Consider the following 19,587-nt stretch of genomic DNA (forward strand, 5'->3'; position numbering starts at 1 on the left):
GAACAAGTATAAAAACATTGGTTTAAAACTAGATTTTGGCACATTTTACATCAAGTTTGAGTTGCAACCAAAATTGTAAATCTTATCACTGATCTTGGATACTGAGTTTTTTTAAGTGAAGTCTTAACCCTCTCGTAACCCGTGATGGTTCAGCAAAACTAAGGCTGAGTTCACACGGGACATTTTGGTGAATACGGCCTCAAAATCCTGAACAAAAAGACGGCTCCCATTGAAATCAATGGGAGCCGCTCAGGTCTTTTTTCCGGGAGCCGTTTGTTCCGGCTCCTGGAAAAAAGAACGGACATGCTCATTCGCGAATCGGCCTGAAGAAACTCCCTCCTCCTGACTAGGCCCATTCATTGGGCCTAATCCGGAGTGGAGTGTGCGGTGCACTGCACCGGCATCCAGTCGTGACTACCCATTTTTTGGTCCGGAGCCTGAGGCTGCCCTGAGGAAACCCTGTGTGAACCCGGCTTAAATGTCACTGAAGGAGAGAAGAGTTTGAATTTAAGCCGCCTGCTCATACTCTTTCCACTGTTCAGAAAAGGGGCCTGGGTGAGGCAGAATGGCAAAAAGGTCCGAAATTTATGTGCAAAAATGATTTTGCAAAAAATTGAGTTTTTTTTATATGTAGGGGATGATGAATTCTCTCAATGCCTTGTCTTAATGCAAACTCAATTATGAAGTTGGATTAGTTATTGTACAGGCCATGTAATGTATAATGTTTAACACAAGTAGAAACCAATAGTCTGTAAATAGTATTTGAAAGGTCTACACAGCTCATCTAACTGCAATGTTCGTCATGACTGTCTATGGCCTCCAGTGAGTCAAAGGCAGTGTGCCATGGTCCCTTTAGGACAGCAGGGTTTGGCTACAATCCAATAAACTTTCACTTGCATCAGGTCAATACTTTTATTGATCAATTTTTATTTTTTTGAAAAAGGGTCCCAAACGATACCCTGAAACACAAACACGTGAGCGGTATTTTCATCTTGAGCTGGTTCAAGTGAATGTTTCTTGAGTTGAAACCAACAGTCAAACAGGCCTCCAAAGGATTTGGCCTGATATGAGTTGATCAGGTGATCCCCTTCTACCAATCGACAGGCAAGGGGGATTTAAATTTTATGTACAACATGCTACCTGTTGACCCCTATGTAGAGATCTATTGCACCCACTACTGTATATACATTGATTATGTATGATCACTCTTCTGTCTGTGATATTGATGCAACCAGTTTTCACATGGCAATAACACTTTGTATAGCAGATTACATCTTTGCAACAAAATGGGTATTTTCGGCAATTGATGAGCTTAAAGTGATGTCCGTTACACTAAGCCGAGGCGTGAGCTGCTCCCTGACTGTGACCCCGAGGTTCCACTGGTCATTTATAGAACAAATGTCCTCTTACGGTCCTCTTAAAGAGTCTCCTTATTTATGTTTCAGGACATCTCAATGGGATTGATGTTACAAATCAGACTTGATGGTTTGCAAATATTTAACAGTATTGGTTGCTCTATGGTAGGGATCAGCAACCACCTGTTAAAAAACAAAACAAAAAAAAACCCTACAGTTCCCAGCATACACACTCTCTGGTCTGTTTTTGGAAATCTCATAGAAGATAATTCCAAGAGTTGTGGCCTCCTGGTAGCTGGAGTGTTGAAAGGTTGCTGACCCCTGCTCTATGGTTTACATCCAGTACACTTAAAGAGTTGTCATGATAAGATAAAACCCTGGACAACCCTTTTAAGAGTACCTAAGATTACTCATGTTCCTGTCCTCAGCTTGGTTTAGTCACACATGGCCACTTTGGTGGTTGTTGAAGGGTTTCATTTGAGATCTTGGTTGAAATTTTCATGAGTTTTGCTTGAAGACCATGCACCATCTAGTTGCTTTTCTTTCTTTTTCTAGTTTGTTAATACCACTCTGGAGATGTGGTCTACAGAAATGAATGCACTACTCCAGATGTGGCCTAACTACTATAAAGCTCTTTAAGGTGGATTCCTTATCTTTCTCTACCCACTGGTAATATCCATACCTGTGCAACACAGTACTGCTGCCTTCACTCATTGCCTGGCTGCATTGCTTGCTTATGTTCAAGTCTTTTCAATTGCCCTTTAATGGTTGTGACTTTATGAATATTCCTAAAAACACTTCTATGTGCATAGAATAAAACTGAAGAGCTCTGCTTGAAGTCGTTGGGCTACAATGAAGTGTAAGGCATATTGTTTGCTGAACAGTTTTGCCTAAATTTAATATAAGTAAAATGAATGCATAGGACAGTCTAGGATGGTAAACTGACCTAACACGGGAGCATACAATGGAACAAATGGGAATTATGAAAACCACCGGGTAAGAGGAGTTTCCATAACTCTTAATCATCTCAATGGAAAGTGGACATGAGTGGTCTGCTTTCTACCAGTGCTTGGGGGGGGGGGGGAATGGCCTCTTTACCAGGATTCCTGATGGTTCAGGAGTTTGGACTCCCATTTTATGACCAATGTCATTAAATTTGGAGGAAAACCACCATATTTAAGGCCCCATATGCCATAATTCTCCGACTCAACTACTATATATCTCATATCCTATAAAAGTTTGACCAGTTGAGATGTAGGATTACATCTTGCACAAGTCAGATGAGTTCTTCTAAAAGGTCATGGCCAAATTATTTTTTAAGAATTTTTGGGGCTGGGTCATTGGCATTTCAAGGGGATTTCACAATACAAATAAACTAGGTTGAAGCTGAACCAGAAATCAGATATACAGGAAATGTAGCTTTACAGTGAGCTGAATGTCTCACCATGCAATATATGGAGCTGGGTGTACCAGACCAAGAGAGGCTCTTTCTTCAAGACTTTCCACTCCTGCTAATACAGGACATCCCCCTTTATGACATAATAGGAGGTATGATAAGAGGTAGTTTTCCTGAGGCTGTTTTTAGGTAGAAGTAACTTTAGGCAGGGTCAGTCTTAGGATGGTATCTCATGCAGTATGGTCTATAGAATTTGCTTCTTGTGACGTAGCATAGGACTACATAACAGGAATATTTGGAATTAGTAGAATCACCTCCACAATGTACTGTACGTTTGTAGTTTTTTTTTTATTGATGACAGACTCCCTTTAACGGAGCTAGATTTGGTCAGTAGACTTGCAGTCAAGATGCGGTCTCTGGCCGTATTATGGGCGTCTAAATAAGCCCTGAGAATGTGCAGCCTGAATAGTATTGCTTATAAAGTCCCATCTGACTTGTATATAACGGTGTCCATTTAGCTTGAGAACAGAATAGATGTTAGCTATACCTACTTATATGAAGGTTCCCCCTTAGCACAATAAAATATCATCTGTAGAGATTTTCCATAAAACGATCAATAAGCCCCTTTATTACAATTTAGTGAAGATCACAGGTGGAAAGACAGCCAGTGCGACCAATGGTGGCTCTTTAGGTTTAAAAAGGGTACAAAACCTAAAGTTAATCTTATATAACCATTTTCTATAGTATACAATTCACCTCTTCCTATTATCAGCCATTATTTTCTTGGCTGACTGTAGGGTTCTACAACGGGATTATTGACAGGTAGTCGGGAAAATGTCTATCCCTCACCCATGATCAGTATTTCATCTCACATAAACGTTAGATAAATATACACGTGCGTGACTTGTATAAGCCATATTCGCCATTCTTCAGCTCAGGGATGTGGAGTTGTAGGCCAAACCACAGATGTGACCATTACACAGCCTGACTAACTTCTACTCCTACTGACTCCATCATAAATGGCAAAATGCCACGGTCAGACAGAAGTAGTAAAACTCCTAATCTACAAAAAAAAATAATGATTGAATTACTAAGTATTCAGCAAACTATGAATCTAATTCTAGAATATCAATAAATGTATAATATAACATTTTATTTTGAAGATGGAGTTGGTAACTTTTTTGCAACTCTGACTCCACCTGACTGACTCCATAGCCATTCTTCAGACTGTTAAGTGCACCAAAGTTTTTCTTAGAGCAGCAGTAGTATCTTATCCTAATGAAAATGTCAAATTTCTCAATAAAATAAAAAAAAATAAAAAATCACCAAATATTTTCATTTTCAGTTTTCTTCAGCTTTTATAACTATTACTGAGAAATGAATGATAATGTTTGCGACCCACCTACACCTAAAGGCCACCATACACAGTGCATTTTCACACATACCTTTTTCATGAGTTCTTTAAGGCTAAGGCCTCACGTTGCAAAAACGCAGCTTTTTTTGTTGCAGATTTTGCTGTGATTATTTGAGCCAATGCCAAGAGTGTATTGAGCAGAAGCTAGAAGTATAAGAGCTTCCTATATATTTCCCAATCCAATTGTAGCCATTCTTGGATTTGGCTCAAAATACAGCAACAAAATCTGCTACAAAAAAAGCTGCATTTCCTCAACGTGGGCCTCAGCCTAAGGCCGGAACCCCATGGGCCAGAAACGCCGCGATTTGGCTGTGGTGGAAACGCTGCGGGAAAAATCGCAGCGTTTTACAGTACTTGCAAAGTGGATGGGATTCATGTGAATCCCATGCCCACTTTGCGGAAAAATCACAGCGCGGAAACGCTGCGAATTCCAAAACCATTGTGGTTTTGAAAATTGCAGCTTGTCAATTATATCTACGGAAACGCCGACAGCTTTCCCATACTTATAAGTGTAACAGTCCTCGGAGGAAAACTCCATGAACTTTCTGTTCAAAGCGCTGCGGGAATAACCGCAATGAGTTCACTCCATGGTTGTTCCTGCAGTGCTTTAGTGCAGTGCTTCCAGACTGTGGGGCCTTAGCCTAAAGGTGTTTTCCCATGAACACAAGTTATCACTTATCGTATGGAAAGAGAATAAGTTACTTTGTGTCAAAACCCCTTTAAGGCTAAGGCCCCATGTTGCGGAAACTAAGCTTATTTTGTTGCGTTTTTTTGAGCCAAAGCCAGGAGTGGCCACAAATGGAATCGGAAAAATATAGAAAACTCCTATACTTCTAACTTCTACTCACTCTAGTCCTGGCTTTGGTTCAAAAAACCGCAACAAAAAAAGTTACGTTTCTGTAACGTGGGGCCCTTAGCCTTACTCTAGGCTCACAGCTGCACTTGGGTTTTCATTCTTCCTGTCCAGAATGGAACCAAATCCCTGATTGGAATCCAAGCTCTTGTGAGAACCCAACGTAAGGCTAAGCCCCCTCATTTATCAGAACACAGCTAAAAACGCTTTGAAAAAAACACCGGAATGCGACGTATTTTTTTTCTTTTTTTTAATGTAGATTGTGAGCCCCACATAGAGCTCACAATGTACATTTTTTTCCCTATCAGTATGTCTTTTTGGAATATGGGATGGAAATCCATGCAAACACGGGGAGAACATACAAACTCCCTGCAGATGTTTTTATGCCCTTGGCAGGATTTGAACACCAGGACTCCAGCGCTGCAAGGCTGCAGTGCTAACCACTGAGCCACCGTGTGGCCCCTCGACGTATTTTTTTCTATAGCATTTTTCATTGTGGTTTTTCTGAGATTTTCTCTGTGGATTTTGTTCCCTTATTAGGCTACATTCACAAAGAGTTTTTGGTCAGGAATTTTGTCAGGAAACTGACTCAAATTCCTCCTCCTAAAAACGCCTCATCATAGGACTGTATGGTGAGGTGTTTTTTGGAGGAGGAATTGGAGTCAGTTTCCTGACCAAAAAAATTTGTGTGAATGCAGCCTTAAACCTAAAGGGGAAACGCAGGCATTTCTTCAGTAATAATTGACACACTGTGTTGCAGGTTCTGCAGCTAAATCAATTGTGGAATCAGCGGCAAGATTGAGAGGGATACTTATTTTTTTCAGCGTCCTTTGATTTACATCTCCCATTGAAAATGAGGGGAAGCAGATTCAGGATGGAATTTGGAGCAGAATTTGAAGTGGATCCAGCCTCAAAATCAGAGCCAGATTCTGCATTGTGAATGGGCCCTTAAAGTAATTTTACTTGAGGATAGCTTGAAGGGTTTATGTGATTAGAAAAGATAGGGCTGAACTGTAGTACCAGACATAGCCCACGAACACAAGGGGAGCTATTTTGAAGAAAAGCAAATCTTTCTTACTAATCTAAGACAAGAAGGCCCTTATCCTGTTAAGCTTCCATTGTATAGATTATTAACTCGCTTGTGATTTTCCTGCATTGGTTTGGACTGCCTTTTTGATATATGATACATACGTTTGCTTGTGCCACTTTTGAAGCTGCCATCTGCACAGTTATTATACCCATGCTAAGTGTTACCACCAGCTGCTCAATATTTTTGCGGGAGGGTCTCAAATCTGCTTTGTTTTAGTATATATTACATGAAAAGTTTGTGTTCTTGTATTTTAGGTCTATTACCCAAACCTGGGCTGGATGTGCGTTGATGCTACAGATCCACAAAAAGGCAACTGGCTGCGGTATGTGAACTGGGCTCGCTCAGCCAAGGAGCAAAACCTGTGCCCTCTGGAGATCAACAGAGCTATATACTATAAAACCCTGAAGGTACGGTAAAACGTGGTCAGTTTTGTGCTGTGTTAATACGGGTAGGCCTCAATTTTTTATACTTTTACCGTGAAGTGTAATTTTAGTTCTATTTGGCTCCCATCTACTCGGTCAGCCTCTTGGGAGAGATGGACCATTAGAAGAGGAGCCGAGAGAGGAGTATGAAAAACAACATACCCTTTCATCTACAGATCAGTGGTGGTGACAGAACATTGACCCCATGACTGATAACTTCTGACATAGTAGTTAAAAGGGTTGTCTATTAAAATTAAAAAAAACAAAAAACAACCTCATGGGTTCTACCACAGTCTTCCCCTGCAATCTGCTGATATAGTTCTAGGTAAGTTTCGTCTGACCACAGATTTCCACTGTGCTGACCACTGCGTTCAAAATGTATTACACATCTCCCAGGACATACATATTGATGACCTATTAGGATCTATGAGGCTCAACTATTTGAAAAGGGAACAGGGCTCAAAAGCTCCAAGGCCTCTTTCCTGTGCCAATGACCTTCTGCAGCAGCTCTGTCCCATTGAAGTTAAAAGGGCTGAGCTGCAATACCAAGTACAGCCCATACACAACGTACAGCGCTGTGTTTGGTACTCGGCGAAGAGGCCATACTGCTCACCCAACCAGCGATCACATCCTAAGGATGCATCATCAATACGCAAGTCTTGCAAAACCACTTTAAACAAGACCTGTTATATTTCCTTTCTATTTTAGTAAATAAATTACTTGTATTTCTCATGAACTAAATTCGGGATCATCCTTTCTTATGACTATTGTGCTCTTTCTCTGTTGTTCCTCCTAGAAAATGCTGAAGAAATTGACAACTGGGTGTTACAATTTCTCTCATCAATGGTGGTGTGCGCTTCTACACTGCCAGTGCTGATTGGACTAACCAATCTAAAACTGGTATCATCCATTTGTCAGTGTATTCATAAATTTCTAGGAGAAATTGCACCACAGTATTCCAAGACAATATGTTCCAGTTTGTTGTGTGGAATACAAGTTTTCACTAAAATAGATGGAAGAAGTGGGGATTTTTTACAATGGTGATCTATCCAATAAGAAGCCCAGCACCCTCAAAGTTCACTCAATGAAGAGCTGTGGAGCTTCAGCAAGTGATTCATTATCTTCACTGTATTCCAGGCATAGTACCCTACATACGTAGCAACTGTACTTGGTATTGCAACACATTGCCATTCCTCACAGCTTAGTGTCATCGCTGGGCAGTAGGGAACACTCCCTCTGACAGTGCAGAGCTATGGACTGTACTGTCAGGAGGGGCTTTCCTCACAGCCCGGCTAGACTGTCAGGAACGCCCTTCTGACAGTTAATAGATACCGGTAAATGCACCGATATCTCTTGCGCCAAGGCACGTAACGGTAAAGCCGAATTCAGTGCATTGTTGGCTTTCTGGCGGCATATAACACTGTGTGTGCCCGAGGACCTCAAAAGTCCTCTTTAATAGTGACTGAACTACAAAAGGCTCATGTGATTGAAGGACATGATATCAGTCACTAAAAGGCTGCACACAAGTGCCAGCATTTTCAATCTGTTGATCGTTTAGGTGCCAAGAGTTGGACCCCCACCAATCTAATACTGATGACGGCTCCTTAATGCTAGGTTCACACAGTGTAATTGAGAGTTGATTTTGAGGAGGATACCCATTGGAATTCAATCCGGAATCTGCCTCCCATTGTTTTTGAAGGGAGGCAGCATCAGACACGTTTTTCAGAATGGTGAGAAGTGTGCTGTCTCCACGGCTGATTCAGAAGTGTGCAGTCTCCACGGCTGATTCAGCCACAGAATACATGGAGCGGAGGTCACACTGATTAGCCCCATGGATTGAGGGGAAAGGGGTTGTCCAGGATATTTTAGTGCTGAGGCAGAAGATGGAACCTTAAAAATAAATAACATACTCACTTGTCCCCAGCACTCCGGATACTTGTCATATAATATGTTTATTGTAGACCGGTCCGCTCTGCTAATAAGTATTCTGCAACTAATAATTTTTAATCATCTTTTCTTAGAACTTTGCTATGTGCCATTCCTCTGTTTGTCCTCCTGTTAATACAAGACAACTAGGCATTACATTTTCAACATGATTTGTCTCTACAAACTGTTCACTGATTGGTTAGCTGCACAGTGTTTTGGGATATGCCTCGGGGTAGCACAGAGTTGTAAAGGCATATTGTTATGGGGAATACAAGTATTTATTGATTTTTGTCATTTCTGTTCCCTGGGGCCAGCACAGATTTATAGTACAATAGAGCACCAGCCTTTCTGGAGTACCAATGCAACTAGACATCTAAGACACTGCATAGTATCACCTCACAGCCACATTCACTTCAATGGGCCAAGCTGCAGAACCAGACGTACCTCCATGTTGCTTATGCAACGTTGTGTCAGGTACCATTGTAAGGGGCTGTTTACGCCAAGAAATCTGCAGAAGAGTTTGAGGCAGACTTCAGATACCGGCCCTGTGGAACCCACGGTGCAAAGGTAACACAGAGCTTTGGCTTTCTGCTGAAGTTTTGCAAACTTATTAGCCTCAGGCGTTATAGCTGAGTCAGCTGCAGAATCTGTTGCAGATCCTACAGGAAAACTATTTTTTAGCATGCTGAAAATATAAAGCATATGTGAATGCCGCCTATTGAAAACAATGGGAAAAAGATTCCAAAAGCTACCTCAAAATCAGCTCCAATTTCCTCTATGTGAACATACTCTTAAGGGTGAGTTCACACGTGGGACTTTTAGACGGAATCCACATCAAAAGAACAAAAAAACAAAAAACACCTCCCATTCATTTCAATGAGAGTCGGTAGCAGCAACATGTGACATGACCTATCTTCAGCCTGAATCCTATTGAAATCTATGGGAGGTGGAAAAAACTGTGCTGTTGTTTTTTATGTGTTTTTTGACACTTTTTGCTATGACTGTGTCAAAATCTGTTTTTAAAGAGAAGATTCCAGGTCTATGCAGTGTGTTGGAGTGAATACACTGCTTCAAAAAAAGTATCAAAAATTGTGTCAAAAACAAAAAAAAGTCAAAAACGTTTCCTAATTCCTGAAGCAGATTTTTTCAGCCTGCAATAAAACTGTGTGAATATACCCTAAGATGCCATCTTGTCCATGAAGGAACACCTGTAGTATTAAAGTGAGGTGTAACTATCACGCTAGAAAGTCACAGCATTCAGTGAATCTCAGTGCTTCAGAGCTGCTCTATAAGGGAGCGTTCACACTACCGTTGGTATCCGACAGCTAGTGTCCGCTGCTAATGTCCGTTCGACATCTTGTGCGGACATTAGCAGCAGACACTAGCCGTGTCTGTGACATTTTGCATTCATTTAAATGGACATCGGGTGTGTTCTTTTACAGGCCAAGTGTTCGTTCCCAAAGACGTCCGACTTTTTCAAGGGGACAGCAAAACCCTACATGTTGGGTTTTGCCGTCTGCTTGAGAAGTCGGACAAGCATTGTGGTTCCATCTACAGTACATAAGTTTCTAGTTAGAGAAGGTTCCAGTGGTGAAACCCGACTACTCTTTTATTAGTAGCATTTATAGTGAAAATCCTGTAATCCACCATCCAATCATCTAGAAATCCTAATAACCCAATACTTTTCTATAACTGTCTGATAATCCGGCATGAGATGAGTGGAATACAATGGTGATGTAGGGAGCCATCCACTCCCTGCATCACCATTTGACTGCTGAGCTGTCTCTGCTCCATGTTCTGCTCTAGAGCAAGAAACACAATGTATATGACATCATTCCTGTTGACAGCAGAGACAGAAGACAACAGGGGAACAGGAAAATGTGAGTTTTAGGTGTTAGTTTTAGGTGTTACTGGGGCTCCCCTTAAGGGGGACAAGATATTGTCGGGGGAGCTTGGAAAGGGGACATGATACAAGGGGGAACCTAGAAAGGGGATATACTGTGGGGGAAAAGTGGAGGGGGGGGGCAAGAGTGACAGGTTAATGTATCAGGGTCACTGGGGTGGGGGGACCCAGTTAATGTCTAATGCCTCTGTAGTGGCATTTGATAGACCGATGGCCCACCTAGGGCATTATATTGTATGGAACAACTAAGGAGTCGTTATACTATATGAGGGTTGCTAAGACTCAAGCATAGATCCTGGTTCAAAAAATATCCAACACAACTTTTTTTTTAACTATTTTTTATTAAATTTAAAATTTTACAAAGGTTTAAGAATACATAATGCAGTTTAAAATAGCATAAACTGGATAATCAAAGAAGACCAAACCCAACAAAAGAAAATGGAACACAAGACGTAAGACAAAACATGTACATGGCTGGGGGACAACAAGGGGAAAGGAGAACGATCAGAGATCATGGCAAGTGCAGTACGTATTCCATGGGGACCAGACCGACTGCTGCAGTGTTGGCAGCTATAGTGTTGTTAAACATAGCAATGAGGTAGGTATTCCAGGCTATGCACATCTTTGACTCAAGCTGCAGGGGCATCTGAGGGTGTACACCTTTCTAGTGGAGAGCCACAAGCTGTTTAGCAGCAGTACAGAGATACAGAAAAAGTTTAGAGGCCTTTCCACAAAGGTGTTAGGGAGGTAAATTAAGTAAATAAACCAAAGGGTCCAATGGAACACCCTGGAGTAAGAGCACATCAGTTAATACCCTGACCTCTGGCCAAAAAGGATGAATCAAGGGGCAGGTCCAGAATATGTGCTGCAACTTACTCTCCCCATAGAGACATCTCCAGCAGTCCATGGAAATGTTGGGATTTAGAGTGTGGAGGAGGACCAGGGTGTGGTACCAAAATATAAGTAACTTGTACTTCATTTCACGGAATGTAATGCACGTGGACGATTTGGCAGCCTGGGACCATATGATCTGCCATTGTGCCGGGGAGATCTGCTCATCTAGAGCCTCTATCCACTTGACCATGTATAAATGGACAAGCTGGGCCCGCCCCTCCGGAGAAGAGAGGATACAATAAGTATCCGATATCAAGCCCCTTGTAGAGGTGCCGTCTCTGCAAATCTTCTCAAAATAAGTAGGGACGGATACCTGCTGCGCCCCAAATGAAGTAGGGGCAGACACTCACCAGGCCCCAAACAAAGTAGTTAAAACTTAACTTTTAACACTAACTTCACAGTAGCGTTCCGTTTCTGTTCCTCAGGACCGCTTGGAGACCTGAAAAATGGACAGCCTATCCACTTAAAAAGTAGTTACCTGCGAAAACCCCCAGACCCCATAGACTATAGACTCTACCAGACTTCTCTCCACATATTTTAAGTGGAATGAGGGACGGCATTCCCGAACACTAGGGTGAAGCTAGTTTAAATATGTTCTAAAACAATAGATCTAGAGCCCAATGAATACGTATAAAACAATAAGTTAGGATCATCTTACCAATATGTAGTTCAAAAAGAACCAGGCAAGGAGTAGATGACACGTACAAGCCCAAGAGTCAACACATGGGTAAATGGGAATTACTCTGCAATAATCTCTCACGCCCCAGAATCCATTACTCACACCCTGAAAAAGGCAGTACCATACCTGTCACTAAAAAATTATCATCCTAACATATTTTGACTCAAAGTATCAGGTATTCTTCAGGGGATCTACAAAGGACAAAAGTGGAGGGACTAAATGCCCTCTCTTGACCAAAAAAAAAAAAAAAAAATTTTAAATATTTAACTCAGTGAGTGCTAAAGACACTAAACACCCTTTGACTAATTTCCAAAATAGTACCTCCAATAGCACCCAAAACCCCAAGGATGAATCATAATCTAAAATGTCAGGAATCCTTCACTTTCTTTGGAAGAACATAATACAGATCAACTGACTGTGCAGGATTGTATAGCTCAACCCCCATTAGTGGGGGAGCTAGGGAAGTCTCACAGTGGTGAGTGCTAAATGAGCTGCCACTCGAGTTGGGGTTGCTATATAGGACTCTAACCACTCCTCCCGTCACATCACCAGGGGAAGTCCTTGGCATGTAGAGATGAGCGAGTACTGTCATTCAGCCTGTAAAAAAAAAAGTGGAGTGGTTACTCCGTATGCTTTCCTAACACACAAAAAAAACCCAGGTCACGCTATAAAACCTATTGATCAGTGAGACAACATTTAGTTTAACGAGGTTGTACTGGCATAAATTTGATCTTTAATTAGACCGGGGAAGAAGAAATAAAAAAACCATACTTTTCTGTCCCTCGTTCTCTGGTGTCCTCCTAGCATGTCTGACTTTGATGCTTAGCTGTCTTCTTGCAGTGAAATTCCTAGCTGGTTTAGGGGACACTGTCCTAAATTCACAGACACTTATTGAAGTCAAATAGTTACCCCAGTGTCAATGAACTTCACAAAAAAACAACAAAAAAAGCCGTTCATTGAGGCCCATATTTGATCTACAATACTATACTTGTACTATGTTATATGGCATTGTGATATGGAAAAAATGTTCTGAACAAATATCAAATAAAATACAACTTGTTTAATACACAAAAGCATCTACGGTGTGCGGAGTGATCTCTATACTGTACTCTAGATTGGAGAATCCTTCTGCTAGTTCCACAACTACCTTTTGAGTGTGCAGTACCTGCGATATATTTGTAAGTTGTACTTCATAATAGTTACAATTAATTTTCCATACAATATACTGGGAAGCTGGAAAAAAATTCAGAATGTAATGGTAGTTGGAAACCCCCCGCACTCAATTGCACAATTTCCTTAGAAACTTAATTTTGACACCGTTGACCATATGGTGAAAATAACACATTACCTATATTCTGTAAGTTCATATGATCAAGGTGATAAAAAAAAATTTGTGTAATTTTTGTTATGTTTCAAAACCTTTACAAAAATTTAAAACTTTGAAAAATTTTAATTGCTTTCCATCGCTACCATACTATGACTGTAACTTTCTTATTTCCATGTATAATGCTGTATAACTATCTTTTTTTTTTAGCAGGGCAGGTTGTAGTTTTTATTAACAACATTTTGGGGAGTTTATGGCGTTTTGATTTTTCTTTATTCACATTTTTGTGGGAGTGTAAACGTTAAAAAATGGCAAATTGTGTGATTTTTTTTTTTTTTTTTCTTTTTTTTTTCCTGCTACGCTGTTCAACTTATGGGACAAATATTATGTTTTTATAGTGCAGGCATTTTCAGATACACGGATGTCTAATTTGTTTTTTGGCAATTTTTATTTGCTTATTTTTATGTGTATTCTATGGAAAAGGGGGGATTTCAACTTTTCCATGTTATATTCTTTTTTACAACTTTTTTATCTGTTATTTTTAGATGTGTACTTGAACCCTAAGGGGTCTGATGGCCCATACAATATACTACAGTATTGCAGTATATTGTGGAATCCATTCATAGGTAGTGTGTAATCAAATCTCTGCAATGATAAGCCTGGGAGCCTTCAATAGGCTCCTTACTGTCATGAATACCAATTACCACCCTTTGATGATGTTCTGATGGGGAGAGATCGGGCCCAATAGGACAGCGCCAGTGCTACTGTTTAGGAGCCTTGATCGTAATTGACTGAGGCAGCTAAAGGGTTAATAGCTACCTGCCTGCTTAGCCCTCTCCATACAACCTTAGCAACACCAAACCCATGTAAGGGTTTTCATTTCAGCAGTGACCTCATTTTAGCACAAACAAGACTGACAAGACACAATAAAACTTCTCACCTCTACAGATAACACCCATTGTGACACATGGTTGTATCTACTATTGACATTAGATGATGACACAGCTTATCTACTCTACAGAGAGCATGTTTAAAAAACACTCTTAGGCCAGTTCACATCTGCAGTTCAGTATTCTGTTTGGGAAGTCCACTCAGAGACCCCCGAACGGAAACCTATACGCATTAAAAAGCAGTTAGCTAAGAAACCACACGGACCCCCTAGACTATAATGTTGTCCGTGTATTTTCTGTGCGGTGTCCGCACAAATCATGCAGAGAGAAAAGTGCTGCTTGTAGGTATAAGTGAAATGCTGCGATTTGGAGTTGTTAGAAGAGGGGGAAAAAATAGAGAAAGAACAAACATATATTCTAAATCTTTTTTTAGGGTAGCCATACACCTTAGCTGTTAGTCAATTGCTTACTAGTCAACTATTTCTCTCAACCACCCACTTACGAATACCAGATTGGCACGTACACGCTTTGCCCATCCATGAGACCAAAAGATTGAACAGTTTTGAAGCTAACACGTCCAGTTCTTCTTCTCCCAAGACATCTGGTCAGAGGAGAGTCAGGACATCCCCATATACACTAGGTGGTTGGTATATTCAGCCAATGTTCATGTGATGTATATTGCAACACATAACAGTGTGAATATGAGCCAAGCAAAGTGCCTTGAACAGATTTTTTTTTTCTTGGCAAAAAGAAAACCAATGCAGTTACAGCAGGTAAAATATTCAGGTGAATATAGAAAAACCTTATTATATATCCTATTTGAGAAATATGATTTGACATAGTCAATGGTGAAGGGGAGGGGGGGGGCATGCAGAATGCTACTACTATGTTTGAAGATTACAGTCTACTTGTGCACAGAATGAGGCAATGACTTAATTACCAGCTGCCCCAGTAGGGTTCTGTGTGTGAAACAGATACGGATTCTATGTAAGGCCAGGGCTACACATTCATTTTGCTAGCTACTTTGGTAATGTGATCAAATGTCACCTGTGACTCCTTTACTCATTTTAGTGAATGGAGTCGCAATGTGAGCCCTAGTGTGCTGCGACATCGAGTCAAACATTGTTCAACTTTGTTACAGTCGTGGCACACAAGGGAGAAAATGTGACTCCATTCACCAATGTGTTTAGGAGTTGCAAGGTGACTTGATGATCTTTGGTCTTGTGACGGGAGTTGCGGCCAAAATCGCTATGTAGCTCTAACCGTAAACAAACAGACCAATAAGGGGAAGCAGAGCAGCTTAATAAGTGGAGAACGAAATATGTTTCCTTAATAACGATATATTACAAAGTTTCTTATATTCACCTGTACCATTCATGTATAAAAAGTTGTTTCATAATTGTAGGTAGGCTTTAAACATTTACATCAGAAAGTGGCATTAAAAAGTCCCAATTTTTTGGTGAAACGGCCAATATTGTGTCAAAATTGTGTTACTTTTATCAAAAACGGTCAAGACTTGGCAATAGTAAGCAGGGCATCCATGGTCCCTCAATTTGCCATCATTTATTTCAGAAATTAGCTTGAATTATAGCTCAAATCTCCCTTCCTAAAAAGAAGTGAACCTCATTTGCGATTCTGAGTAAAATAGACACCTCTCTAATTTGGCAACCCCAGGCTCCCTATACAAAGCATTGTGGTCAAAAAAGGACTGCTATGTTTTGAAGGGGGAAGAATTGGACCTCTGTAGGGGGCAGTACAAGAGGTGTGTTGGTAAACCATGTGTTGTTGTCTGTTCCCTTCCTCGGAACGTACAATTAACTCAAGAAAAGTCCAGTTAATATTTTACAATAAATCTCTTATTCTGGGGTGAAAGTCCGCACTCACTAATTAAAATTCTATATTTTAACTGCCTTGTAGTAAAACATTTGTAGCAGATGCCGCGTCCGACCAAAGAGAATATCTTAGTTCTATATCCTTTGATCGGTTTCCCAACACCTGAGCGGGGTTCTGATCTGTCTGCCAGCTCAGCTGCAGTCTCCGCACTTAGGATGCCAATCACAGCCTCGCACTTCGATGCTGATGAATAAGCGGTCGTTCTACAAGGTCATTTTTCTCTTCTACTACTGTAGAACACATCTGGAGTCTTTGAAGGACGTGATTTCAAGATGAGATAGAAGACAGAGCCTTGTACTTGTCCTATGGACAATCTTGTACTACACAAGCTGGTATTATATACAGTAGGTGCCTTCGTGCCAGGGCACTGTAAGTTAACTTATATGCACATAGCCATATAGTCCATCATATATATGTATATAAAATAAAAGAAGTATTTATGGTTTATAAGTAGTTGACTTAAAAGGGTTTTCATTAAAATACACTGACCCACAACACGGTCGTCTGCAACTGGCCATAGTCGCTCACTTCTGTGACGCTGATAAATTATATATATATTAAGAAGGGCATCCATGGTCCATAGTTTTTTCTTCCCCTATCAATTTCTGGAAAAAAAATAGATAACAACCACATTGCTTATATTGGTGTTACCCAGCTTTCTTCTAAACCAATGCAGTAGGAAGGACCCTAAGTAAAATCCACACAAAAGGCAAAACTAGAGACACGCACATATTTTATTTTTGCCTCATTAATAACAACACATAATAAATTAACAAAGAAATGTTATTAATACTGTGCGATGAAAAAAGGTCTCAAAAATAATGGTGGAAGTGCTGTGTTTTTCTCCAGATTACCCGGCCTCAAAAAATATAGAAAAGCTAATAATTATTAACGTATGTAGAATCAAAATGGTGCCATTGAAAAATATAACTCCTCACACAAAAACAAAAGCCTCGTGATGGAACTGTAAAAACATTATAGCTGTCATAATGTAGAAAGAATTTTTTTTAATGGAAAATGCATACAAAATACATCTGGCACTTGCATACTGTACATGTAACCCATAATACTAAATGTAAATTTGGTATATACCTTACAATAGTACACAAAATAAAACTGAATTGCATTAAAAAAAAAGTATTAGTTTTAGGTAGCCAGAATTTTATTGATGAAAAAATATGACTAGTCCCACAAAAAAAACCAGTCAATATATAGAGTATCCATGTTAATAGAAGAATCGAGAAGTTATGACTCTTGGAATTTGAGGAGTAAAACAAAATCGCAGCATCTTAAAGACCAAAATTGGCTGCGTCCTCCACATACCGTAAGTTCGGTCTGGGTCCGACACCCAGACCCTGCACAGATCTGTTCTAGGTGTTGGAAGCTGCTAGTGAATGGGTAGGACCCATCCACTACTACATCATGGCGCACGGAGGCGGCTATATGAGATGATCTATGCGAGTGTAGGACCTGCACAGAACTCATACTCCAGTCCTATCCTTTAGATAGGTCATCAGCATGAAAATTTGATTTGGGGCCGGACAACCCCTTAAACTGTCTGCAGCAAAACATTGCAAAGTACATAAGTTATATACGGCTGCAGTTTTAGCAATCTTGTCTAATATTTAGACAGTGTAAACTTAGGCTAGACAGTCTAAATACGCACTAGATTTATCTCACAATTCTGGCACATTTTGATTAGTAAATCTCTTCCACTGTGTTTTGATTTTTTTTTTTTTTTTTTGCAGTCACTGGTGGGGTTTTTTTTGTACAAAAATACTCTAAAAAAACAACGCCAAAAGCTAGTTCAAAAATATATAAATAAATAAATAATCTTCATTGAAAGTATTAGGGCTCATTCAGACGGGGCAAGATGGGGCAGATTTTGGCACGGAATCCACCTCAAAATCCAGCCCCTCACAAGAGAGATCCATGTAGACCACTAGCGATCCTTTTTCTGCTAGCGGTTTGTTCCCACTCATGGAAAAAAGAAGCAAGCTACCCTTTCTTCAGGTGGACGCGCGGCGGAAATTGCCGTGGCTCGTCCGCGCCAAGACAATCCCTCCGGACTAGGCCCATTCATTTGGGCCTACTCTGGAGCAGGAAGCTGCAACTGTCGGAAGCCGTGACAGTTGCAGCTAGCCGCAGCAGACGCATTTTGGAATTCATGGGCTTTTTTTTTCTAGTTGTCCTATATTTTCAAAATCGTGACCAGAGTAGGCAATTGTATAGAATAAAATAATACCAAATTGAATCGGCTGCAGACTGCTGTGCTATTGCTTTTTACTGGTTGCGCAGCGTATCTGTGTGTGCTTTCATGTATGGCGTGTAATTTTTAAGCCAGTTATTTGCTGCAGCAGTCACGTAAATAATGAATGTGAGATCATTGGTTCCGGACCAGTATTACTTTAGGTTCACCCTAGTCTTTGAGTCTTCCTTGTTTGGGTCCACATAGGGATCCGAAAAATGGAGACCCTAAAGCAGACTCACGCGGAAACCTGCAGACCCCATAGATTATAATGGGGTCCACCTGGTTATATATTGAAATTGTCAGAGAGAAAAGTCCTCATTGCACGACTTTGCTATCTGCTGTTTTTAAGCAGAATCTGCAGCGGAGTCTCCAACGCAGGTGTGAATCCAGCCTTAGTTATTTGCCACATCTTAAAAAAAAAAAAAAAAATTGTAACACTGAAAAATAATTGTACGGCTCTGCAATTTATTGAATTCTTTTGAATAATTCGCCATTAAAAAAAATTGGATTCTGATTTTCATCACAATTGTGAATTAATTTTTAGCCCTTCCCTGAAATCTGATCTATTCCATATAAGCTCTAACTGTGCAAATAAGATTTTTAATTACTTTAAGCAAAGACATGGAAATTGAGATTAAAATCGAGACTTGGTCATAAATTTTAAGAAAAATTTTTTTTTAGATTTTATTTTAAATGATAAATTGCCCAGCGCACAATAATCGTTTGGTCGTTCTTAGAAAAGTTGGGTGTTACCTATAATCCTTGTCCCCCATTGTTCCCAGAAGCGAAAATTATAACTTTTTAAAATATTTGTCAAAATATATTTTATGTATTAAACAAATGATGGGAAAATGCCCTTGGCTGTCCCTTTCCTTGCTTTTGTTTCACCAGATGACATTGCATCATGTACGTCATGCTGAGTTAATATTCTAGTTTCTGTCCCTGGTATGAGCAGTCGTGACTCTTCTTTCTCAGGGCAAGGGGTTAAAGGGCAATGTCTGTGCCCTTTGGTGTGCCAGTGAGTGTGGATCATGCAGTCCTCCTTCCAGCAGAGGGGATGATTGGAAAGCCATTTGCTCAGTCAGCTCCTGGTAGCCTTCGCCTCGCCCCCTCCTCCTCCTCTGTCCTCCCCTCCTCCTGTCTTGCAGGCTGAATAGTTAAACTGCTCTTCCTGTTTGGTTAGTATGTAGTCAGTGCAGAGTACAGCTGTTTATAATCCCCATAGCTGCTTCCACGCCCTCTGGCCCTGAGCCTGCTTCTCTCTCCCTCTCCCTTTTTTTGCAATGTACTAACAACC

The 19,587-nt window shown here is 40.5% G+C and overlaps 1 protein-coding gene across 4 annotated transcripts in view; it reads left to right on the forward strand.

The window, feature by feature from the left end:
* PRDM2 (PR/SET domain 2) overlaps positions 1 to 19,587 on the forward strand; it is an 87,749-nt gene that overhangs the window by 35,185 nt on the left and 32,977 nt on the right. For 2 of the 4 annotated variants that reach the window (XM_075279847.1, XM_075279846.1), the window contains exon 5: positions 6,363 to 6,515. In XM_075279847.1, the coding sequence (XP_075135948.1) occupies positions 6,363 to 6,515 (153 nt within the window). Of the gene's footprint in view, positions 1 to 1,909; positions 1,996 to 6,362; positions 6,516 to 19,301; positions 19,469 to 19,587 lie in introns of those variants that run through there. The other 2 variants (XM_075279849.1, XM_075279850.1) reach the window with 2 other exon arrangements.

Source organism: Leptodactylus fuscus, chromosome 6 (genome assembly GCF_031893055.1).
Source record: "Leptodactylus fuscus isolate aLepFus1 chromosome 6, aLepFus1.hap2, whole genome shotgun sequence".
Taxonomy (NCBI): domain Eukaryota; kingdom Metazoa; phylum Chordata; class Amphibia; order Anura; family Leptodactylidae; genus Leptodactylus; species Leptodactylus fuscus.